This window comes from Eptatretus burgeri, chromosome 1, assembly GCF_056783735.1.
Source record: "Eptatretus burgeri isolate ZD-2024b chromosome 1, Ebu_testis_v1, whole genome shotgun sequence".
NCBI lineage: Eukaryota > Metazoa > Chordata > Myxini > Myxiniformes > Myxinidae > Eptatretus > Eptatretus burgeri.
This window is the reverse complement of record NC_140961.1, coordinates 128,114,391-128,140,349: the sequence shown is the minus strand read 5'-3', so window position 1 is coordinate 128,140,349 and position 25,959 is coordinate 128,114,391. Positions and strand designations below refer to the sequence as shown.

Sequence of the window (25,959 nt, the reverse complement as noted above, 5' to 3'; positions counted from 1 at the left end):
CACCAACACACATCTCAGCTTTGCAACAATGTCATAAAAAAAAATTAATGCACACAAATTAATTCGAGATTATAGTCTCCTGTTTTCCTTGATAACATAGTGATAACTGGAGCATCTCAATTTGATACGATGCACTTATCCGGCACACACAATGCTAAAAGCACTAAAACTAAAACCAGAGTCCGATATACCTTTCAGCTTTCATATTTTGCTTCAAAAATATCGTAATATACTCTGTTTGGGATATTTAACAGTTATATACATCAACAAAATTTTACTTTGGTCATTATGAAAGCGAAACTCCAGAATTTTTAATTACGAGAGGATGTTTGAGATGCATTCAAAGATTTTTAAAGAATTCTCATTATATCAACAGAATATATATATATATATATATATATATATATATATATATATATATATATATATATATATATATATATATATATATATATATGCAAAAGTTGGGGTTTATTGGCCTATTGAGAATATCATCATCATGTACGATGCCCCACTTGTAATTTATTCAGAGTGCCGGTGATGGCTTGCCCACTTTTCAGGAAGGACAACGTGGGATCTTTAACATCCACCAACGAATGTCGGCAGACAGGACGCCCAGTTTAAAATCCGGCACACACAATGACGAATCACCCTGCCTGTGAAACACCAGGATGACAGTTTACAGCTGGATTCAAACCCAGGCTAGACAGCTTGGAGATGAGTGTGTGTACTTCGATTGTATCCTGCCTGCCCCATTGTGAATACCTCATTCGTGTAACCTTTTGAATGCCTCATACATGTTGACAATGGAGCAAATAACATTGTAACTTTGTTGATTCAATTGCAAAACAGTGCAAGTTTATTGTAGTTCCATTGCTATGCAATTCGATTTCTTTTTTTTTTTTTAAAGGAGAATTTCAAAGTCCAGTTGAAAAACTCTTCAACAGCCATGGTGCTATTGAGTCACAGCTTGGTTTTAGTAATCGAAAGACAACAAATCTTGAAGAAACCTTTATTTCAATGCAAATATTTATGAGAAACAGCATATAACTTAGAGCATTGGTACGTTATGGAAGTATTTAGACATTCCGTCACAAAATAATTATGGCAAACGGCTATCCAATAATTCAGCAGCAAATAATTCAGCATTCGTAAAAATCAAAATGTTTAGCTTTCAAAACTGAAAAAGATTATGTTCAGAGGAAGTGAAGAAGCACAAAATAACATTCTGTCACCACGAAAAAGTTTTCACAACTGATCAGAAGCCATTAGTTGTGGGATGGAAATGCTGTTTATCTCGGTGTTTATTTATTGTTAAGCCTGTCGAGAAATAACATCCAAAAAAGTTTGAGAAAATGGAATTCTTTCTTTGCAAAGGGGTCTTGCTCCAGGTTGAGAAACCACTAAAGGTCCGAGGATGCTTTAGTGATCACAATGGCTCATTTGTGTTGAAGAGGCCAAATCAATGTGGTTGCTAATGAATCCTGGTAATGTAGTACTCGTTATCTTCTTGCAATCATGATAACAGCAAAGTAATTTTTAAAAAACACAATTAACATTGCCAACCGGCATATATAAATGGACTTAGCATATTAACCAATGTAAACCAGCCAGTTGTAAACTGGTTATTTGAGCAACACTTCCACAAACGTTCAGTTTTCTAAGCAGTTATATTTTAACAAACTTCTCAATAAGTAGCCTCAGCTGGAAATGAAGGCTTCAATTAAATTAAACATATCACAAGTGCTAATGTATATTTTGTTACATTACATTACATTAAAAGTCTCAAGCAAAATATCAATTATAATTCTTCAGTCTCGTTTCTAGTTAATATTTCACACTATAACAAATTATATATTTTACATTGCAGTGCTTACAAGTAAATTATACAATGGATAAAGTGGTTTTGATTACCCGTACATGTAACTGATGCCTCCTGCAACCCGGCAACAACATGCAACATCGCAGCGCAAGGCATGTGTGCCTTAAAAAAAAAAGTTGATAATCTGAAATGGTAAGTTCGATGAAACTTTCGTTTGATATATTACATTTTGGAATATGTTGGTGAAAAACCAGATTAGTTTTGCCATGCCACCTAGATTTGCTGAGAGGCAGAGCTAATCTGGCCCACAGTAAGGTCTTGCTTGTGAGGCAGGTGGTACATTAGGTCTCAGTGTTGGCTCAGATATAGCATTACATGGCTCATGACTTGGATCAAAATGTCACTTCTCAGTCTTATCACAAACACTATAACGGTCCTTTTCCAAGAAATCCAAAGCATGGTATGAAAAGTAATAAAATTAACTTTTGCATGAATGTACAGTCGACTATAAATGTATTTGTATATGGAATCACTTGCTTTGTAAGAACACTGTTACAAAAGTGCATCTGCGATATCCAAAGAATATCAACGCCTTGTGATGGATCAATCTTGAAAAGTAATGACAATGTTGTCTTGGAAATACTCTACTTTTGAGGCCCAATGAAACATGCAAAGTCCTGGGAAATCCCATCACAAGTTATTGACAACTTTTTAGGCCGATACAATCACGCCCGGGCTTCTGTAGCCCTGTCCTCTGGAGCAAGAGGCCGAAAGCAAACGAGTAGACCATCAACCGGATGGACAATGGGCACTGTATGCATTTGTGGAAATGACTGGCTTGCAAGTTCCCAGCTGCAGCTTGAAGCGAGCTCAATGGCTAGCACCTTGATAATGACCTTCGCCAGCTCCTTTCCCAGGCAACTTCGTACACCACCACCAAATGGAAGATAGCTGAAACGCTCCTTCGCATCCTCCTGACGGGCAGGACTGAAACGCTCTGGGTCAAAATTTTGAGGTGAGCTGAAAGCTGCTGCCATGTCCTGTGTATCTCGAATGCTGTACATAACTCCCCAGCCTTTTGGGATTTGACATCCCTGCAAAAGCACAGATAACAAAGCTAATGATGAAATGGTGCGTAATGAGCAGCAGAAGTTTGACATCAACCTACAGAACAAGTGTATTGACATAACACAAGTGCAGAACTCACGTCCAACTCAAATGTCTTCAATGCTATCCGGTAACCACCAGAAACAGGAGGAAGCAGGCGAAGCACCTCCTTTATGACCCAGTCGAGGTAATTAAGCCCCATGATCGAAGAAAGTGATAGGCCCTCGTATTCAGGACCATCGGTAGGTGGTGGCGAGAGACCAGCATCGACGAGCTCTTCCTGGAGTTTCGTTAGCACAGCTGGGTGTTTCAAGAGCTGTAGGATGAGGGAGGTGCTGGCACTGGCAGTTGTGCTATATGCTGCGAAGATTAACTCCACCACTGCTTCCTGAAAAAGCCGTGTTTGGGTGCAATTATACATCCATAAAGAGCATTTTTACAAAAAGTCACAATTAAAGAATTTCATTTCCTGACAAAGTGATGAAAATCCTACATTTTCTGCAATGGAGATATTTGCATCCAGCATGAGTCCCAGATATTTGCATCGAACAATTTGTGTATGAACAGTAAATGTGAAGTTCTCTGCTCAATTTATCTTACCTTCAGCTCCAGCATCGACATGCTTTTGTCATGCTGATTGGCACTGCTGATGAGGATATCCAAGGCATCTAAGTAGTCCTTAGTCTCACTTTTCTCGAGCTTCTCCAAGATAAACTTCTCCAGGAATAAGTGCAGTTTGTTCCTTGCATTTATTCCCTGGGAGGAAAGAAATATGAATAAGTTAACTTTGGAAGTGTAGCTTAATATACGAAACCCATTTGATGTGCGTTTAAACTACTGTGGCTAGAACCTCCAGTCAAGACTATATATTCAATGTTCTGAATGTCCGCATTAGAGGGATCTTTGGCAAATTGTGTAGAGGGAAAATACAAATGAAAAATGTTCACTTTACCGATCTGTGGATATTTACAAATATTTTTCCACACACACATTTAAAAAAACAACATTTTGATGTCCCATATTCTTAACAGAGTGTCAGTGTTTAAGAGAAGCAGTTTCGTTTCTTGGTGAGGGTGAAACTTGGTGGTTTGCTATTGATTTCTCAGCGTTGTTTGTCTGTGATATATCCTCTTAAATGCTGAACGTCAAGCTATGACATTTTTGACATTATTCTCATGCCAGACAGTGATATTATCAAAAACAGCATTTACAGACAAATGGCTGATTGATTTGTTTTATCTCTTAATGATTTATTCTTTCAATCACAACTTGCAAATGCCCCACAACGTCCATAGATAAGCAGGTTAAGATGACTTCAAAAGAGAAGCTTAAGTTTGTATTGTTAAAAGGAGGTTTTTTTGTGTTCGTTAGTGATTAAGTGTTAACTTGATCATCATTAGGGCGGCTTGGACACCCTACAGAGAACGTGACAGGTAAGCAGTGACCCGCTGTTGAGAACCCTAACACAGCTGGAACATTCAATTAACTCTTTAGTTGGCTTAAGTTCAGGCTTTATCTCCCTCCAACTATCCGCACAATGATTCGAGAAACCCAACCGGCGAGCTGACTGTGCACAAAATCAATCAAACCGTTTGTTTGCCAACTCAATAAGGTTAGTGCAACAGACATGAAACGTTATGGTTTTGACAATTACCGAAACAGAAACATAGGGCAAACATGCATTCAATCGATTGTATGAGGTGTCAGTGCTAAACGAAACCTCCACCAGCAAACCCGTGCTCAACAAAACGTCCACCAGCATACCAGTGGGTCACTCACCTTGCGCAGTCCACTAAAGGGCAAGTCAAACGGTAACGAGAACAGGTTCTCCACGAACTGCTCGAACACGTTGCTCAGGTTCTCCAGCTCTGCGTCGCTTGGACGGAACCCCAGCAAGACACGCATGGCGATTCGGAACGTCAGGTTTTTGCAGGCAGGGTACACGGTCGTTGGTGTCAGGGACGCGCTCCAGGCGGACACGGCATCCCGCACTACGTGCTGAATGCTCGGCAGGTAGCTTTCTAGTGCACTGTGGCTCAGCACGGGCGTCATGACCTGTGAACATCCGTGCGCACCAGGCTTCATGCACCGATCAACAGAAATGCACGTTTCACGAACACATACACAGATCGGAGGTCACGATGGAAGAGAAGGAAGGAAGCAAACAAGACGCAGACAGTGAGTTTAACCTTCCTATTGTCTACTGTTATGATTGATGAGGGCAGAGATAATCATCGTCACGATTAGGGGCTTATATGGCCAGTGTGGCATCGCCATCTCGAAAGGTATACAGACGTAAGGAAAAAGGTGTCCGTAAGCAGTATACACGCTCACCTTGCGCTTGAAGCGATGTATGTCACCCACGGAGTTTATAAATGCGCTGCCACCCAGGAGTCGGCGTGTGCTTTGCGGCCACTGTGACAGGACCAGCTGGTGCTCACCCATGAGGATGCGCCGCACATTCTCGCCTCCAGTGACGCGCACCACGGGCCGGCCCAGCAGGTGGGTTTTGAATACATTGCCGAAACGCTCACGGCGAGAAGAGTGGAAATCTGCACCCTGTTGGGACACAAAGAGCTGGACTCAGGACGAAAATCTCGGGTTAGCCGCTTCACCCACACTCATCTCACTCATTCCGTCCTTCTCTGTCTCTCTCTCTAACAGTGTTGAACTGCCACTCTCTCACTCTCTACTCCTCTGTTATTTCTTCTTCCCCTCCCACGCTCTCAGGCTGCTATGTGTAATGCGCACACTCTCTCTCCAACCATGCTACCACGTTCCGACCGTCCCTCAGCAGTTTGCATTGTCTTCTCTAATGCGCAAAAGGTCCCTACGATGCATGCTGAAACTCATTAAGGTAATTAAACTCGAAGCTCTGCAACGTTAGGCATTCCAAGCATTTATGCCAGAACTGATCATTGAAAGGAACTCACCCTGAATTAATTGTAATTTATTCACACCAAAATCGATGATTCTTCGAAGCAATACACGCATAAAACAGTACGAGCATTTGGGGGTACAGGTGCATATGGTGCAACACGTTCCGCCACAACTTGCCAACATGGAGCCCCAATTGTGCGCAAAGCACCACTTCCTTCTATAAAGTTTCAAGTGGAGTGAGGTGCACACGACGTACCTGCATGAACCAATGGAACGTTTCTCCCACCACGGGAAGGCCCATGGAGCCCTTTGGCAGGGGAAGGTCGATGCCGTTGTCGCGCCCAGCATTCCAGCGCAACACCCAGAGCTTCTGCACCGTGGCAAAGACGATGACGATTGAGGCAAGCCAAATGCTCAGGATGGTCACAGTGGAAAACACATCCACATCCGCCACGAGCATTTTCCCACTACCTGTCACTCGTAGATCGCTGTCCCAGGGCACGACTGGAGGAGGCTCAAGTGCTGCGAATGCGAGAAACAACGTAATATTCATTGTGCTCAGAAATGCCACCAGCAGTTATTGTGCAAATCAAGGGTTTCTCTGTCGAATGAAGCAGAGGTTCCAAATTGGAGGCTTGTTTGCACCTCCTTCGCTTATATTTATACAGACGGCGAGTTGTGGGCGCCGCGCCAGACTCAGATACGAGAGAGCGGGTGCGCTCTCTCGTCGACTTTACTGCCCCGTGGGCTTCGCTCATCAGTCTTTATAGGCAGGAGCATCGAGGTGCACGTTTCTTCGGGAGCACACCTTTAACCACCCGATAACTGCATCACGAGGGCTTTCACACTCATCTGAAAGGCTCTCTTTATTGGCCTCTCAACACTTCTTTGTTTTCTTTATTTCTGATGTTCTTCGGTATTTTATTTTTGCTCATGCCAGAATGTGACTTACAAGTTGAATGGAAGGTGACGATATGGATCACGCCAAAATATCAAGATAGCATCTTCGGTAGATAGCAAACGTCATGAGTAAGTTATTGTCGTCACGTCGTTACGCCATTTATGTGAAGTTTGCTCATCTTCACTTGACAAGTTTTTGAATAGTGGAATGTGCTTTCTGTTATCATGGAGTACTGTAGTACTCCATATGTAGGGATGCCATGAGAAAAAAATGACAGCCCATTCAAAGATATACAAAATGATACGCTTAAAAACTGCTGCATATATACACATCAAATAGATAGATTATTTTATTATTATATATGCACCGAGGATTCACCCCAGTAGTTGCTTGCAGTATGCAAGCATGTTCCTATATGGTATGTTATATATATATATATATATATATATATATATATATATATATATATATATATATATATATATATATATATATATATAAATTTTGCAGAAATGGAGTAAACTGTTGAAGTTCCCATGCACACACTTTAAGGTTCATACTGTCTTCGACAATTATTCGACGATAACGCATAAAAAAGGCAAGAAAACCGGGATAAGAGGGTGGAAGGTATATAAAGGAAGGTGCAGCCCACAAATCAGGTACGAGTAGGCTGTCGAGTGACAATGCCATTGCAGCGTTCGTGCATCTTGCAGAGCCTCAAGAAGGCGACGAGTTTGAGTGAAAAATACTTTCCGCGATGATTGAACTGGACCAGTCGCATAGTTTTGACCTCGATTGAAAATAATCATGAACGAACCAAAATGTAATGAACATCACATTGATCATTATTCAATGATATCCCCTGCTAGATTTCGCACATTTTACCAGGGGGGGGGGGGGGCAAAAAAAGAAGAGATTAACAGTTATAATCGGGAGAAAGTTTGTATCTCCTGTTCATTTTTTCAAAAAAAGTCATTTCATTGATTTGCAAGAACAACAGCAACAACAAAAAAGTTGTCAATTTCATTCATCATTGGGTTGAAGAGGCAGAAAATTCAACAAAGTCTCACGTATGGAAAGGTATCGCCACTTACTGTCCACGCGCGAGTCCTGAATGCAAGCGCACGATGTCCTCGCGAATGAACACTTTCCGTCCTACGATCACTTTTATAATCCACATTACCATGGAAACCTCCTCCAAGCGCATGACGTGCGATGTCCTGCGTCCACTATATATATAGGCCTACACCTTGCATCAGCCAACTCCCCTGCTGCACTCAGCAGAGCTGCGCAACAGGCACGTCTTGGACACTTCGGGGCACATCGATGAACCAGAATGCAATTGCGGATGAAAGAGATGCAAAATTGGTTTACATCACTTTCTTACTTGTTGCAAAGATTTTCAATTAAATCTCGCTCGAGTTATGGTGCCACAGGTGATTTATCTTCTGTAGTTAACGCTATGATGAAGTTAACTTGCGTAATTCACGTGTTTATATAAAAGTTTGCAAAGCGGGTTAAGGTATTTAATTTAGCCGACTTTTTCTTGTCGCAAAGAGTTGCATTTGCCCGATTTCTACGTGGAGTAAGGCAAATTTACCTGTGTCGTTATGCCGGAAAGGGTTAAGTATCGTCGGCATCATGTGGCACGAAGCAATCCGGGCATATTCACACTGAATCGCACTATTCCTATCAGGACTGAAAGCATCTCGACGAGGTCTCTTCAAAACTGCCTCAATAAAATTTATATCAACAATACATACCTTGCTCACCTTCCCGGCATGCTCAGAGCAAGTTCACGGTGGCAACACCTAAGAAATCCACCAAAATCCTGTGCGCTTCTCCCCTTCATCATTTGACGTTACTGGCGTGACCCGTATTGGCAGATTAGGGTGGTGTGTTTACCCTCCGACCCGCTGCACGTTCACTTCGCAGCGCTCGGGAGACCCTGGGCCACCATCGATCTTCATCAGGCCGAGCAAAGCGGCCGTTTATATTGGCCAGCGGTCAATCCAAGCGAACCTCGTGGCACCCATCAGGGTACGGGGACACGTCCTCCTGAAATGCGCTTCAGCGGTGCTACTAGATGGATGCATGCCGCGTGTCAGACCTTCTCTTTGCAAAGCTGTTGATTAAAGGAGAAAATTTCATGTGAATCTAGTTGATGGGTATCCAACTGCATAGGGAGGGTACCCCAAAAATGCATGAACGGGAAACGGAGTTACCGGTGTGTTCTTATAGCAGTGATAACAAGCAGTAAGTTGTCACGATTCCATGAGAGTTTTTAGGTCTTATTTTGCACACTGTAAAGAACAACACCTGGAATTGGCAGCTTGTTTGGCATCCAAAACCACACAAGTGCATCAAAGGGGGGAGTCACTGAGCAAGGTTTTCAGGGTTTGGTTTGAGCTTGCTCTACAAAATAGAGCCTCAGGCATTACACAAATGGAACAAAATCTTAAAATTGCAAATGAATAAACAGCAAATTTATTCAATTTGTTGTGAAAAGATTCTGCAGAAAATTAACACGCTTTCTTTGTGCGGGTGCATCATTGACATTTGTGTCCTGATGAAGGGCGAATGCTCGAAACATTGGCCTCAACTCTTTCCCACGGTAATACGTATCATCTTATCAACTCCTGGTTGATAAATTCCAGACTTTATATCATATCAGCTCTCAAGTATCACTGTTTAAATGTAATGCACGTAGTTGCTGTACCTATTTTGGGGAGCACCTCCTTGGCTAAGTAATTTCCTGGTTTACTGTTAAGTAATGAACACATCACTTCACAAAAGTACTTACAAAATGACGTACACACCAGTATGGCAACTCAACGGTGGTGTGATTGAGAGGTCAGAGAAATATGTGTCATTGGTGACTTGAGAACTCTAAGAAGGGTCATGTTTGTAATACCAATCTAGATTAAGAATTCATGAACTTTAACTAGTAATAGGCATTCATTACCATCTTTGACCATATTGTGGAACGTCGGCCAAAGCCCTCATTTTTTCACCGAAATTCGCTTTTAAATTAATTTTCTCCACAACTGCTTGGGCAATTGACAAAACTTTCAATATAGGAGCGCCAAGCCATGGAGAAGTTTTCAACAAAGTTACAAGATGATTGGATGGATAATGCGGCATTTGTTCCAAAAAAAGTCTGTTTTCTGCAGGCGTGGGTTGCAAGGTGTTTCACATATCAGGAACAAATGGCAGTGACATCACTTCGCTCGACCTTGGCCAAATCAATAAACAACAACAGATCCAGTCTCAAGCGACGTTTCACCCATGTACCAGCAAGCTTCCTCAAGCCTCAGGCCATGAGCCTTGGCACATGTCCGCTTTTATTCCCCGAGGCGACTATTCATTTCCAGTCATGTGCCGATGTGCGAGGCCATTTGAGGAGTGTTTTTATTTTGCCAAACATTTGGCAACTAGAAAAGCAGTCAAGAGACCGCATAGTCTCGCCTCACGTGCTCATTCTGAAAAACAATACCAACGTTAACTGAACGCGCTACTATTATGGCCCATCTGCCCATGTCATCCAGAAACCCTATAATGTAACATACAATGCCTTAACCATAGCTTTATTGATTGATTAATTATTAGGATATTTAACAACCACTTTAGTGCACGTTGAGGCTAAATTGCACCAATGAAGATGCATATGAAAAAAAAAAAACCTTCAAGATCTATTCCTCATAGCTAATCGATCATGCACATTAAGTTTCGCAATGATCTGTTTAGCGGTTCTGAAAAAAAGATATATTTTTTTTACAGTATTATAATTTTCAATCCAATTTGGGTGTCAGACCACGTGACCAATGATGTCATAAATTTAATTCTTCATTCACATCGGGTCATAGATCAGATATATGAAGTTTCAGATAAGGATTTCGATTCAACCAAATTTTAGGTGGGAGTTGATGACATATGGCAAGTTTCAATTTTTGTTGTAAAGCAGTTTTGAAAAGATGATGTCCAATTTTTTTTTCCTTTAATCCAATATTGCTGCCATACCATGTGAACTATGATGACGGCCTGTGTGGAGATGATGACTGATGGTTGTGATTGGACATACACACACACACACACACACACACACACACACACACACACACACACACACACACACACACACACACACACACACACACACACACACACACACACACACACACGCCTACACGGCAGTTGATACTTTGAGACCCGAGAGGGCTCCATTCCACCTTCTGAAAGCCACATATGGGGATAACAACCAACATTACACACAGATAGACAGCGGCGTTGCGATAGTCTAAAAACCCCTTTGGGGAGAGACTAACAAACGTCAATTACATAATCGTTGTTCTTCTCTGCTCGTTTTATTATTTACTTGTGATATGGAATTGTATGTTTAGGGGTAAGTGTGTGTGTGTGTGTGTGTGTGTGTGTGTGTGTGTGTGTGTGTGTGTGTGTGTGTGTGTGTGTGTGTGTGTGTGTGTGTGTGTGTGTGTGTGTGTGTGTGTGTGTGTGTGTGTGTGTGCGTTTTTCTTATGTTTGTGTTTTCGGGGCACAAAAATGGCTGGGCTCGTGCCAGGTTGAATGTGGTGACGTGTGTGTTGTGTGATTGTTGTGGTTTCCTTTGGGTGTTGTGCATGCGTGAGTGGGTGCTCGGAATCGAGCACTGTTTTTGCTCACCTTATCCAGTTGTTTGCACCATCCAGTTTTTGCCATTTGTATCAGAGGTGTGTATTGTGTGCGTATGTTCACAGTCATCCCGGTTCGACCACCCTCTCACCTCTTGTCATGCCATGTCTCCACAGTATCAATCAATGTGTGGTGTTTTTTGATGTCATATCTCGGACACAGATTCCATCCAAGTCAAATTTATGGCCGGATTGCAGGCAATGACACGCAATGGTTATATGTGTCACCCTTCCAAGCCCAATTGATCTATCATGTTCATCTAGCCTTTGTTACAAATTCCTTCCAGTTTCACCAATGTAGAATTGGTCACAGTGTCTGCATGAGGAATAGTCAACTACTCCTGATATGTCACCAGTTGATATAGTGTCCTCCAGCTTTGAAATGCATTGTGGATGGTACGTAAATGCTTGTCGGCTACGTCAATCCATACACTGCATACTATCTTGCCAATCCTTTCGGAAATTCCCAAGGAGTACGGCAGTACACAGTGCCCAAGCATGTCTGGCTCCTTCCGTTCTCTCCATTCGCCATATCCCCTTGTTATCCCCATTTTTGAGCAATACTCCTAGAACTAATCAAATTTCTTGAAATGCATTGGCTTTAGAAGATGGCAGTCCATGCCCGAGCTGCCAAGGTCCGTGCTACAATGCATTTGTGGTTTATTGGGTTGTCAGAGTTAAAATCCAGGAAGCTGTTCATGTGGGTGTTTGAGGTATAATTGATCCTGGAAATCAGCGTCTTTAAGTCAGGCTTCCGGTAAACCTCCAAGTCCAAAAAGGCCAACTTGCTTTCTTTTTCAATTTAATTTGTAAAGCCAATGCTGGGAAATACTTGGCCAAGTTGCCCAAGAATGTTGTCTGCCATGTCCATGTCTCCATGCACAATGGAGAAAGTGTCATCTATGTACCTGTTCCACTATCATGGGAGCCAATTCTGATGAGACTCGAATATCTTTTGCTCAAGATCCTCCATCACCAAGTTATCCACAATGGTAGAGACCAGTGAACCCATAGCTGTGACAAATATTTGTCAATAGTACGTACCATCAGGTCGTGCTATTTAGACACATCTTCAACGGGCTGGCAACATCCGCAGGTGTTGATTGGTTGTTCTGCCAAACCATTTTACTTCCGTAAGAATGGTTCAACTGGTCGAGCATGCCACTCACCGCCAGATCTACTGAGATATTGGTAAATGGTAAAATCATCTCAAAATATACCATAAGTCTCGTCTTCTTGGACTCTAACCTTTTCTTCTCCTCTCATGAAATTCACCACTGCTCTTAACTCTATTATCAGTCTTGCCTGCAAACCTGCCAATGATACGTGCTCAGAAGCCAGATAGTCGGCACGACTGATTATTAACAAAGACAAAATGGGTCTCAGGGGGACATTCTCTTTGTGGCTCTTGGGAAGACAATATAGTCTGAGTGCTGAACCGTTGCTGCAGTGGAGCCAATAGTAATCCTGGTTGCACAACCTGCCTGCTCATTTTTATCATGGACAATCTTGTGTTCAAGGACCGTTGTTGCTTCGGAATGGGATCATCAGGTAGTTCTTGATACGTTTTACAATCATCTAACAGTGATATGATTTTACCACTAGCATAACCCGTGCTCTGTGCGACATGTTGGGGTGGGTGTGTTTGAGAAAGGAACTGATGCAGAGTATCAGTAGTAATTTTACTTTAATGCAGTAAGTGGAATACGATTTCACTGTTTCAGAACCATTTTATTTACTTTTTTTGTACCATGCACCTCATATGGTCTTTGAGATAATGTAAGCCGAATATCACGTTACTCGAGCGCAGAACAAAGTCGAAGATAGCGCGGCATGAAACCACAAAGTCGGAAATAATATATAAGATGGTATGCCTTTTTGTCGTCCATTACTGCTATTGCCCTGCCCTTATCTGCTGGTGCAAAAAATCAAATCATTCCTGTTTCTCAAATTTTTCATAGCCTGCAGTTCTAGTACTGACAGATTAGGGTTGGGTTTGCTCATGAGCAAGACAGTCCCAGTGGTCTGAGACACGTGGTTCGTGATACTGGCCTTGTTTTCTGATGACATGATACTGTCCCAGACACGACATCAAACAAATGGCACAGATTGATACTGGAGGGAATTGCCCATCAAGTTCCGAGAGGGTGGTAAACTGGGGAGGCTGTGGACGTACCCACACATTACACACCTCTGATAAATATGGCAAAAACTGGATGGTGTGGAGCAACTGGACAAGGTGAGCAAAAAACAGCGCTCCGTCCCCAACACCACACCCCCACGTGCACAACACCCAATGGAAACTCCAGCAATCACATAGTCCACACATCACCCACACGTCCAAAACAGACACAAACTCAGCCATGCCCTGAAAAAACAAAAACAAGCACACAAGCCCACACGCCCACACATACAATACCAGATCACGAATAAATAACAAAAAGATCAGAGCAGACCATCGATGATGTGATTGATGTTTATTGCCTAAAGTTGGGCAAAATAAAAACGTCCCTCAATTGAGGAAGCACACTAACATGTGACCAAAAATGAATGGTCGCCTCGGGAGTGTATATATATGAGAGAATGTTTTAACAAGTGCGTAGAGCGAATATGGGTGCAGTACTGTACAGCAAGTGAAATTATGAGCCTGGTGTGGCTTAGTGGTTAAGGCGGTGGCTTGGAATCATTGGGGTCCTGAGTTCGAGCCCCGCTGGCCGCTGAGTTAACATCAGGGGAGTTGACTCAGCCTGTCATCCTTCCGAAGGTCGGTGAAATGAGCACCAGTATACTGGTAATTATCCCTGCGTGTCGAAGGTGACTAAAGGGTTGGCGTCAGGAAGGGAATCCGGCCGTAAAAACATCGCCACAAGAAAGGGTACCATGATGTGGAGCCTGCAAAAAGCTGACCCCTGCTCAGGGATAAAGGCTTTCAAATGGTGTGATGATGACTGTACAGCAAGTGAAATTGTACAACACAGTTATTAACGTTTACATGCGCTCATAGTGCAAAATACTCGAGGTGATGATGCATGAATAATATGAAGGGATTAACAGTAAGAATGGCTGCACTTACGGAAAGTTCGGGTTAGTTATGTTCATTTGTAGTTATATTCTTTTCACGAGTTTCCTTTACGTATTGAGCAATAATATCGGCAATATAATTTTGACTGAAAACTGCCACGGTGTTGGTGTTCAGGTGAAAAGGCACAATGGCTGGAGTTTGAACACTGTTTATCACCCGCTTGGGATTGTGGTGTTCAACGGTTATTGATCTGGTCCAACCGTGCTATCCTCCCTGCTTTCCCAGCTCAGCCACTGCCCCAACCGTAACACTGGTGCTTCTCCTGCCCCCCCCCCTCCCCAGGCCCTCCAATTATCCTGCCCCCTCTGCACTCAAACTCTGCAGCATCCCACCCCTCTCGCTTGACCACCTCTCCCCTCTCAATTTTTCTCCTGAGCAATGCCGAGTACCCATGTTTGTTTATATACTGTCATGGCCAAAAATATTGTCACCCTTGCACTCTTTGTTAAATATCTCTCAATTTTCTCTATAAAATAAGTTGAAATTAACAAAAAGTATCTGATCTCTGCAATTCTTTATTTCACTGTTCATATTACAGAACCTTTGTTTTTGATTCACAACTTAATAGATCCTTTTAAATCAGAAAATAAAAAGAAATAGCAGAGAAAAAAAATTAATGACACCTGAGATTTAATATTTGGTAGCACAGTCTTTGGACAAAATAACTGCAGTCAAGCACTTACTATAGCCATGAATCAGCTTCCTTCACCTCTCTCCTGGCAGTTTGGCCCACTCTTCTTGTGCAAACTACTCCAGTTCTCCCAGATTTGAAGGGTGCCTTCTCCCAACTGCTGTTTTCAGATCTCCCCACAGGTGTTCAATGGGATGTAAATCTGGACTCATTGCTGGCCACTTCAGAACAGTCCAGCGTTTTATCTTGAACCATTCCTGGGTGCTTTTTGAAGTGTGTTTGAGGTCATTGTCCTGCTGCAAGCCCCATGTCCTTCGATGGAGATCCAGCTTTCTGACACCGGGTTGAACATTGTGCTGAAAATGCCTTTGGTAATCTCCTGATTTCATGATGCCATGCAGACATTCAACACACACAATGCCAGAGGCAGCACAGCAACCCCAAAACATCGCTGAACCTCCTCCATGTTTGACAGTAGGGAAGGTGTTCTTTTCTTTGAAGGCTCAATTTTGTTTTCTGTAAACATAGAGATGATGTGCTTCACCGAAAAGCTCTAATTTGGTCTCATCTGTCCACAGGACATTCTCCCAGAAGGATTTTGGCTTGTTCAGGTGTATTTTGGCAAACTCCAGTCGGGCTTTCTTGGGTGTCTCTCTCTCAGCAGTGGGGTCCTTCTGGGTCTCCTACCATGGAACCCCCTTTCATTGAGATGGCGACAGATGGTGTGGGTTGAAACTGTTGTACTTGTATCAGAAGGTCAGCTAGAATCTGTTTGGCAGTTGATCAAGGTGCTTTCTCCACCATTTAAACAATCCTTCACCACAATCTTTGATCAAGTTTTCTCTTGCGGCCACATCTAGGGAGGTTTGCTACAGTGCCCTGGGCCTTAAACTTCCTGATAACATTGTGTACGGTGGACACAGGAACATCAAGGTCGCTGGAGATGGACTTGTCACCTTGAGATTGTCCAAGCTTGGTGACAATCTTGTGTCTGACCTCCTCAGACAATTCTCTGGGTTTCTCTTTTCTCCATGCTCTTTGCAGTACACAGTGACTCAAAACAGCAGAACGACTCCTTTTCTTTCTTCAAACTGGTTGAATGAGTGATTTTTATGTTGCAGGCACCTGCAATTCACCACAGGTGAGTTCAACTCCAAAGTTAAGGGGAATCACCTGCTTAAAATGTAATTATTTCTAACAACTTCTAAAAAGCACCAATAGTATTGTCTGGGCCATTTTAGGATTTCTGTGTGGAATAAGGTAAGATTTAGTAATTTTTTCAGCTTTTTTCGTGTTCTTCCACTGACAACCAAATAAATACATATGAGTTCCATCTAAAAAGTAACAGGACTGAGCCTGCTGTGTGCTCCACTTACACAACTGAATGAACGGGTTGTGTCACAGTCTTTCACAACATTCCAGCAATATATATATATATATATATATATATATATATATATATATATATATATATATATATATATATATATATATATATATATATATATGATTGGTGATGGTTGACTGGGCTCATTGTGTGATTTTTTTACAGGTCGTGCTTTACACGTTGTCTAGTCTGAGTCGTCGCACTATGAGTTGTGAGCAAAGAGCCAATCTGAAGTTTCTTACCAAGCTTGGCAAAACACCTTCCGAATCCTTCGCAATGCTGCAGCAAGTCTATGGGGAAGAAACGATGTCACGGACATGTGCATTTAAATGGCATAAGAGGTTCAAAGAGGGACGGGAGGAGGTTGACGATGATCCACGGTCTCGAAGACCTTGAACGAGCAGAACAGCGGACAACATTGAGCGTGTGAAGCAGATGGTGCACGCAGATCGTCGACTCATGGTACGGATGATTGTTGAGGAACTTTCCTGCAACAAGGACACTGTCTGGAGCATCATCACGGAAAATCTCGAAATGTGCAAGGTGTGTGCAAAGATGGTCCCCAGGCTGTTGTCCGTGGACCAGAAACAGCAAAGAGTCACTGTCTGTCAAGGTATTATCAAGCGCCTCAAGGATGATCCAGACCTGCTCGGGAGGGTCATTACTGGTGATGAATGGTGGATATTTGAACACGATCCCAAGACCAAATGGCAGAGTCATCACTGGAAAAGTCCAGCATCACCAAGACCAAAGAAAGCAAGGATGTCGTAGTCGAAGGGCAAGGTGATGCTCATCACGTTTTTTGACATCAAGGGCATCGTCCACTTCGAGTTTCTACCACAGGGTCAAACAGTGAATCAATACGTGTACAAGGAGATCCTCCGGCACCTCATGAGATCAGTCTGGGACAAGAGGAGGGATCTGTTGATAGAACAACGCCTGGGTGCCCCCACCATGACAACGTCCCTGCTCACAGTGCCCTGAGCTTCCGACGGTTTCTGGCAGAGAGGAATGTGCCAACTCTGGAGCAACCCCCCTATTCACCAGACTTGGCCCCTTGTGATTTTTTCCTATTTCTCAAGCTCAAGAGGGTTATCAACGGGACCCGATTTCCTGATGTGGAGGCCATCAAAAATGCTGTGACGACGGAGCTCTGGAGGATTCCAGAAGAAGCCTTCCGGGGGTGCATCAAAGCGTGGAAGAAGAGGATGGACAAGTGTGTGAGACTGGAGGGAAACTATTTTGAAGGGGACAAGCTGTGATTTCAATATACTTTCTGGAATAAAATTTCTGTGAGGTCAGTCCCGTTACTTTTTAGACAGACCACGTATGTGGATACCAAAATATTTTTTAATTTCAGTAATTTTCTGGAAGAAATGGTGCATTATTTGAAAAAAGTACAGGCGTGCCAATATTTATTGGCCACGACAGTAAAAAAACAGGAATTAATTCTCAAGAAATTGTAATTCAACCCATGCTTGAACCCAAGGACCTCATTTCTAACGTGACAACCCATAGAGCTATTGGGTTTTTGTGATAGCATCAGGAGTTTCTCAAACAAACACTGCAAGTTTCATAATGGTCAACATCTTACCTTCCTCCAAGGCAGACCCCAAGTGTGCGTGCGCATGCATGTGTTATTTGAGATCGATCTCATCTATATAATGTGAGTAATAGGCATCCACAAGCACCATTGACTGAGGTCCTCACGTTTCCTTTTCATTTGGCTGCCCTCTCACTTTTTCACCTTTCTTTGCTTTTACTTAAATTCGTTTTCTCCACAACTGCTTGAGCGTTTGACACAAAACTTTCAACATCGGAGCAATGACCCATGGAGAATTTACAACCAAAGTTACATGATTATTGGATGGAAAACAATAATAAAAACTAGATGACCCGTGAACCCGTTGGGTTCCCGTTGTGACAGCTGTTGATAAAAAAAATCATTAAAAAAAAAAAAGATAGCTCCAGCAAACTATACCGCTGAGGTTGTTTGCATTGATCAAATTCTCCCGAAGAGTACTTGACTGAATCGGGAATTGATTTTTTAATAATTTTTTCATTGCCTGATTTGAACGAAACTTGCTACTGCACACCACAGGAGAATGGTAAGTAAGGCAGAACTAAATTTTTTGTGCTGTCTTGTATCGTTTTGGCTGCATTTTTGGAACATACATACATGCATACATACAATATGAGAGTTTTAGTAATATATAGATTACAGCCAGCATTCCAAAAAGTCTGTTTTCTGTCGGCTTGGGTTGCAGGGTGTTTCACATATCAGGAATAAACGGCCTCAACTTAGTTTTGCTCGACCTCAGTTTATAGCTATGTCGAGATTCAAACCCCAGTTGAATAGCTCAGAGGTGAGTACACATACTTCTTGGATATCCTGCATGTACACACATCTTTTTTAAATACCTGTTCCGCACGATTCTTAAAAGTATATTAGCATTTTAGAGAAGTTGTAAATTATACTGTTTGTATAATACCGTATTGTTAACTTTATATTGATTGAAAAGCTCGAAGATGCTGTTTACCTGAAGTAAGAAACTTATTAATGTATAAGTAATTGAAAGATTTTCTGACTTCCTCGATTTTATTTATTTATTCTATGCAGCACTGTGACTCCATCATTTTCTGGGGGTGCAGCTGTGCCGCTGCTGCAATGCCCCCAATTACCAATAAGCTGGTACTCATTTTGCCGACCTCAGAAGGATGAACATCGTGAGACAACCTCCTGGTGTGAATTCAGTGGGATTTTCAGGGGCTCAAACTCAACACCCTGAGATCTTAAGCCAGCCAGCTTAACTTAAAGGGGGTTCCAACATTTTAACATTTTTGACCATAACTCCACTAAAGTGTGTCCGATCAGAAAGAAATCACCCTCACTAGATAGCATAGAGCAAGCCACACTTAAGCTTCCTTTACATCATACCCCTCAGTCTTAAAGGTCAAGGTCTAACACTGCTAGGAGTACTAAACCAACATTTAGGGTTTTCTCCATTTTTTTTCTGCCAATGTCCGAGGACTTTTGGAATGAAATTTTGCAACAATAATGGGAATACAAAGTATGTGGGGTTGGCCTAATTGTTGACCTTGACCTAATTTAAAGGTCATGATCCAATTATAAACATTTTACATTTTCACCATAACTCAACTATAGTTTATCCGATTGGAATGCAATTGCCCTCTTCAGATAACCAAGAGCAAACCATATTTAAATCATACCACTCCAGATAAAGGTCAAGGTCTTACACCCCTTGAAGTACTAAACCACCATTTAGGTTTTTCTCCATTTTTTCTGCCAAATTCCAAGTTGTATCAATGAGCCGGCTGAGAATTTCGGAATGAAAATTTGCTTAAATAATGGGAATAAAAAGTTTTCAGGGTTGACAATTTTTTGACCACGACCTATTTTTTTAAGATCGTGACTCAATTGTATACATTTTAACATTTTGCACCTTTTACTCGACTATGGTTTGTCCAATCAGAATGAAATTGCCCTCTCTAGATAGCCGAAGCAAGCGTCGTCAGCACGTCGATCGCAAGCGACTGGGAGCTCGGTGGCTGCCAATGAGTAGCTCGCATTAAAACGTGGATTAAAAAAATAAGAATAATAAAAAATAAAAAAAATTTCACCAGATACTAGATACCACCCAATTATCAAACATTGTATGGCTCCTTAATTTGGCATTTCTAACAGATACAGCAGAAACATTGAATGCCCTCAACTGTGGATTCCAAGAGAAACAAAAGACAATTGCCAACAATAATTAGTGCAGTGAATGGTTTTGAGTCAAACTTAACCTTCTGATATGCCAATTCCAGAAACGGAAAATGCAACATTTTCCTTCTATGCTACTTGCTGTCAGAATTGTGGACATTAACAGGTACAGAGTACAGTGATTTCCTGACAAGGCTTGCCAAGATTTCAACGACAGATTTAATGATTTTGAGAAGATACGAGTCCTGTGTGATGTTCTTTTCAAACCCCTTCATGGAAGTTGATGAGAGTGACATTTCTGTACAAATTAGTGTGTTGCTTGACCTTGATTGTGTCCCTTTATCAGCCTTCAAAATGACATTCAGTTGAAATCAAAGCAACCTGCCCTAAATTTATGGAGTGTCGTGGATACTGAAAAGTACAATAACATTGTTGATCTGGTCATTGAAAGAAAGTAGCAATGAAAGCGGCTTCCCGATTTGGCTCGAGCTCTCTTTGCGAATCTGCCTTTTCTGACATGAACTGCATCAAATCTAAATTTCGAACCTGTCTGACAGACGAGCATCTGAAGGACTCCATCACAGTTGCCCTCTCAGGATACACACAAGATTATACAGTGTTGGTGGACAGCATGCAGTGTCAAGTTTCACAATGAAGTGAAGGTAGAGATCAATTTTCCTTCACTTTCAATATGTATTTTTGTAATTGAACAATAATAACTAAATTTGTACACTTATCAATTCATGTGTCAGTAGCTCTTGAAATATTTCATTAATCAAAAGTCGCTCACATTGAAAGAAAGGTTGGCGACTCCTAGCCGAGAGTAACACGGATTTATGCTCAATTTACATCACACCACTTTGAGATAAACGTCAAGGACAAATGGCGGTCTGACAAATCTCAAAGACCACTTGACATTCCAATATGTTCTTGCAACATAATAGAAGTGTACCTGAACGGAAGTTGCGCACCTGATATTTGATTTGTATGTTTGACCTACTTCTTTCTGATTGTGACTTAATTAACAAAAAACACCTTTTTGATCATAACTTGAATAATTTTCCTTGGATTGTCATGACCTTGAGTTTTATGGATAGATTGTAGAGAGGGACACATTTTCTTAATTTACACTCAATCCCTAAATGTTGAAGGTCATATGGTAGTCCGAAAAATATATGGTCATCATTAGATCACGGGACAAGGGGAAATCGCAGGCGACTGCTTTGTGATCGCAGATATCTCGTTAATAATGTTTTTACTGGTTTTATTGTATTAAATAAACTAGTACAGCCACTCCCTATGGGAGCGACAGGAAGGGTCATATTGTTATCCTCTCTGGGGTATATAGATTAAAGTGGATCTAGTCTCAGGTCTATTCTTCTATGGTGGATGCAATAAGGAAAGAATGCTTCAAGGATGTTGGATTCCTCCAGATTTCTTTGAGTTTAGTGTGAAACAGCAGCATATATGACTATTTAAAAAGATAACCACACGTGTTTGTGGTTCATAATATTTTCTTTTACTTCCGGTAGGTCTCTTCTTCCTCGTTTTCAGCCCCAAGAAACGCCACGATAAGCTATTTATACACGTTAACACAGCGTTTGTTCAAGGACGAAAACCCCTTGGGGAGAGGGGCTAGCACGAGTATTAATATTGTTTAGTAATAATGTTAATTTTATGCTTTCATTCTTGTTAATAGTCTTGTTATTGGAAGCAGCCTTGGAAAAATGCCAAGATTAGCTCTCGTAACATGGATATACACCTTAACACAGACTTCACCCAAGGCAGAACACCCTTTGGGGAAGAGGGGAAATGAAGTCGCTACAACCTCCAGTGTGTGCCCCTTGGTCCTACTGTCAAGTTTGGTTGAGATTGGATAAGTAATGACCAAATGTATCACGGTCAAAAAACCATCAGACAGACAGACACCAAATCACGTATTTTAGTAGGAGTAGTACACTAGCTCCCTTCTGGAGCATCCAGGGAGTGTGCGGGGGTGGGGGGGTGGGGGGGATGATGAGTATGTGTGCATAATGCAGACTGCAATTTGTTAATATCCAAATTGTTTAATGGCCACAATTATTCCCACATTATTGTAGGGTTGGCTGGGGGAAGCTTGGTCCAAGCCTTTCACGAACCAGCTGGCCAAGCCTGATATTTGACTAAGGTTAAGGCAGGAATTTGAAAATTGTTCAGGGTGTCACTGATAGCTCACGTACTCCTCATGAAGGACACTGTGGGATCTTTAAAGTCGACCAACTAATGCTGGCAGACGGGACACCAGCTTAACACCCATCTGAGAAATGGCCGATATTGATGAAACAGCCTGCCTGTGAAACACTGGGATGACGGGATGACACCATGATGACAGCTCGGCGGGATTTTAACCCAAGCTGGACAGCTTAAAGGAGAGTGTGCTTGACTCGAGGCCATCCTGCCAGTCCCTGTGTTAATAAAATTATCATTATGCCATTATCTTTGGATGGAATTGACCAATATGCTGATGATACCACTCTGTTGGCAGAAATTAAAGAGGACTTGATGAAACTGCTGCAGACAGTGAAGAAGGAAAGTGAAAAGCTGGTCTTTATTTAAACTTCAAAGATATTAAAATCGTGTCAACTAAGAAGATTGACATGTTGAGAAAGTGTGTGTTCCATTACCGATCAGCTTATAGAGTGTTCGCCAAGTGGCTCGCTTGAATATTTAATCATGTTAGATCAGGTCATTGGTCGGATCACATCGTGCATGACATTATAATATTGTTGCGGTTTTGCAAATACACCCCCAAGCATACCAGAGACACATAGGTTCCCAGTGTGAGCAAGACACGTAGGTCTTGGAGGTTTGAGGGATATATGCATTGTGTGGGTTTAGCTAGGACCTCCCCTTCTTCATCTATCTATCTAGTCCTCTATCCAGTATCCCATTCCCTGCCGTTTTTCGTCTCCACATTTCATGCTTCCCTAAGTAACGCTTCACCCTTTCACCTCTTGCAATGTAACATCACCTGCTCATACTTTCATCTCCTTAGTCTCCTATCTCCCATGGAAAACCTTCATTCCTCATCAACAAGTCATTACTGTAAGTATGTCCCAACTAAAATAACCCTGTGAACCTTCACAAATAACGGTTGAGGTGGAACATAATTGATGGACAGAAGGGGCTACATTCTTATTATTTTCACACCCTGAAAACCTTTCATTTCAAACAACACATATTACACTTTGCATTAATGGAACACCGAGGGGTCCGAGAGTGGAGCTTTGCACGAGTGTGTTGTGGGCTGCCCGTATGGCTTTGTCTGAGTGGGAGGTTACATGCCTGCTTGACTCTGCCTAGGCTGGAGTCTCCTCTGTACCAACCCATGAACTTGGTGGTTCCCAACCATCTGTGCACATCAAACAGACACAACACTGACACACACTTACCCTGAGTACCTCCTTCCACATTCCTCCCCATTCAAATTGCGACCAATACAGGCAGGCACAGTCTGTATCGGGTGAGCCGGAGTCATACCAAACTCCGCTCTTCTCTCAATCTTCTCATATTCTCGCCTAACTTTCCCGGTTGAATGATGACGCATTATGTCCTGTGTGTAGTGATAGATAAGATTCTTTCAAGTGGACTCCACAAGCGGTAAGGTAATTACTTTCCTCGCGTAGCTTTTGAATGCGCTTCTGTTGCTTTGATTGTAAATATGTCATTGTTCTTGATTTGATGGCAAATTAATGTATTCCGTTTCATTGTCAATAAAAGTGTCCTTTATGTGTCATTAAAAATGAATGTGTTCATTAAATAAATGTGTTTTTTAAGGTTTGACATGTTTCCGACCAGTTAATCTGTCTTTTCCTCTGTTGGTCCAGCATCGCCCGCTTGTTAGTGTAAGCTGGGAGGTTTTACCCCACGAGATTTGCTCTTTTTTGCTAACGCACACTCACTAAAACGCTCGGCAGTAATCTGGGTGTGCATTGAGGGCAGGAGACCCCCCTTGGTGTGGCCATCCACAGGTAAGGTACCACGCAAAGTAGTGAAACCCTGCCAGGATTGGCAGTGGCTTCGCACAATGCCAGCATATGGAGTTATCTGTGCCCAGCGGCCTCAGGACCAGGCATTTGGGAGTGACCGAGTGCTTCCTCTTATGGCGAGTCTTGAACCCCGGATCCGTACCAATATGTTAGATCAGGTCATTGAATGGATCAGATCATGCATGACATTACAACATGTTAGATCAGGTCATTGAATGGATCAGATCATGCATGACATTACAACATGTTAGATCAGGTTATTGAATAGATCAGACCATGCATGACATTATAACATGTTAGATCAGGTTATTGAAAGGTTCAGACCATGCATGACATTATAACATGTTAGATCAGGTTATTGAAAAGTTCAGACCGTGCATGACATTATAACATGTTAGATGAGGTCATTGAAAGGTTCAGACTGTGCATGACATTATAACATGTTAGATCAGGTTATTGAAAGGATCAAACTGTGCATGATATTATAACATGTTAGATCAGGTAATTGAAAGTATCAGACCGTGCATGTCATTATAACATGCTAGATCAGGTCATTGGATGGATGAAACTGTGCATGGCATTATAACATGTTAGATGAGGTTATTGAAAGGTTCAGACCGTGCATGACATCATAACATGTTAGATCAGGTCATTGGAAGGATCAGATCATGCATGACATTATAACATGTTGGATGAGGTCGTTGAATGGATCAGACGGTGCATGACATTCTAAGATGTTAGATCAGGCTATTGAAAGGATCAGACCATGCATGACATTATAACATGTTAGTTCAGGCTATTGAAAGGATCAGACTGCGCATGACATTATAACATGTTAGATGAGGTCATTGGAAGGATCAGATCATGCATGACACCACAACATGTTAGATCAGGTCATTGAAAGGTTCAGACCGTGCATGACATTATAATGTTAGATCAGGTTATTGAAAGGATCAAACTGCACATGACATTATAACATGTCAGATCAGTTTATTGGAAGGATCAGACTGTGCAATGTGCATGTCATTATAACATGTTCGATGAGGTCATTGGAAGGATCAGATCATGCATGACATTATAAGATGTCAGATCAGGTTAATATAATATGTGACTCAATCGTTCTCGTGATTTGGAATCTGTGCCTCACCATTCTCAATTCTCAAAAATATAATTTCCTTACATGAGGGTGTCTCGGGGGGGGGGGAGGGGGGCAGTATCAGACGTCACAAAAACCCCTTGTGCAGGCGAGCTAGTTAAATCACTACAACCTCGATCATTCAACCTCCATCATTCATGCGTAAAGAGTCATGTAAACAGCTTTGCTAGCTGAAGATCCTTGCCACTTACCTCGAGGCCCAGCAAGTCGAGACACCACTGATCCATTCATCTGAGGGAGAAGCGATAAGTATAGAATGCCATAATCACGTCGAGTTTCCTCGAAACTTCTTCCAGTTTAATAAAGACTGTTAAAAAATGTAATTGCATGTTGGACAGAATTGACTGAAACGTTTGTGGTTATAATAATTTTTACATCCAGAAGGTGTGCCCCATTAAAGCCATGATAACTTATTATACACCTCAACATGGAGTTCGTGCAAGGCGCAACTCCCCCTTGGGGATGGGGGGAAGTCAAATTGCTGCAACCTTCATCGTGTGACCCTTAGTCGTCCTGTCAAGTTTGGTTGCGATTGGATAAGTAACCACCG

The 25,959-nt window shown here is 42.0% G+C and overlaps 1 protein-coding gene and 1 long non-coding RNA gene across 3 annotated transcripts in view; one reads left to right on the top strand and one right to left on the bottom strand.

Moving 5' to 3' along the window:
- Positions 1–998: 998 nt before the first annotated feature.
- On the bottom strand, positions 999–7,956 carry LOC147035386 (cytochrome P450 26B1-like). 2 transcript variants are annotated; one of them, XM_085897416.1, is made up of 7 exons: positions 7,805–7,956; positions 6,066–6,331; positions 5,264–5,488; positions 4,709–4,984; positions 3,530–3,685; positions 3,030–3,317; positions 999–2,916 (listed from the first exon to the last, which is right to left on the bottom strand). In XM_085897416.1, exons 2-7 carry the CDS (start codon positions 6,267–6,269, stop codon positions 2,548–2,550), a joined length of 1,518 nt encoding a protein of 505 aa, XP_085753542.1. In that variant the 5' UTR covers positions 6,270–6,331; positions 7,805–7,956; the 3' UTR covers positions 999–2,547. The 2 variants fall into 2 exon arrangements, with proteins under 2 accessions (XP_085753542.1, XP_085753535.1); XM_085897409.1 differs by lacking the exon at positions 7,805–7,956 and having other exon boundaries at positions 6,066–6,996.
- The window catches only part of LOC147035385 (uncharacterized), a 32,059-nt gene continuing 11,446 nt past the window's right edge, over positions 5,347–25,959 (top strand). The window contains exons 1-2 of the long non-coding RNA XR_015062271.1: positions 5,347–5,530; positions 18,766–18,864. This is a non-coding gene — a long non-coding RNA (uncharacterized LOC147035385). The remainder of the gene's footprint in view (positions 5,531–18,765; positions 18,865–25,959) is intronic.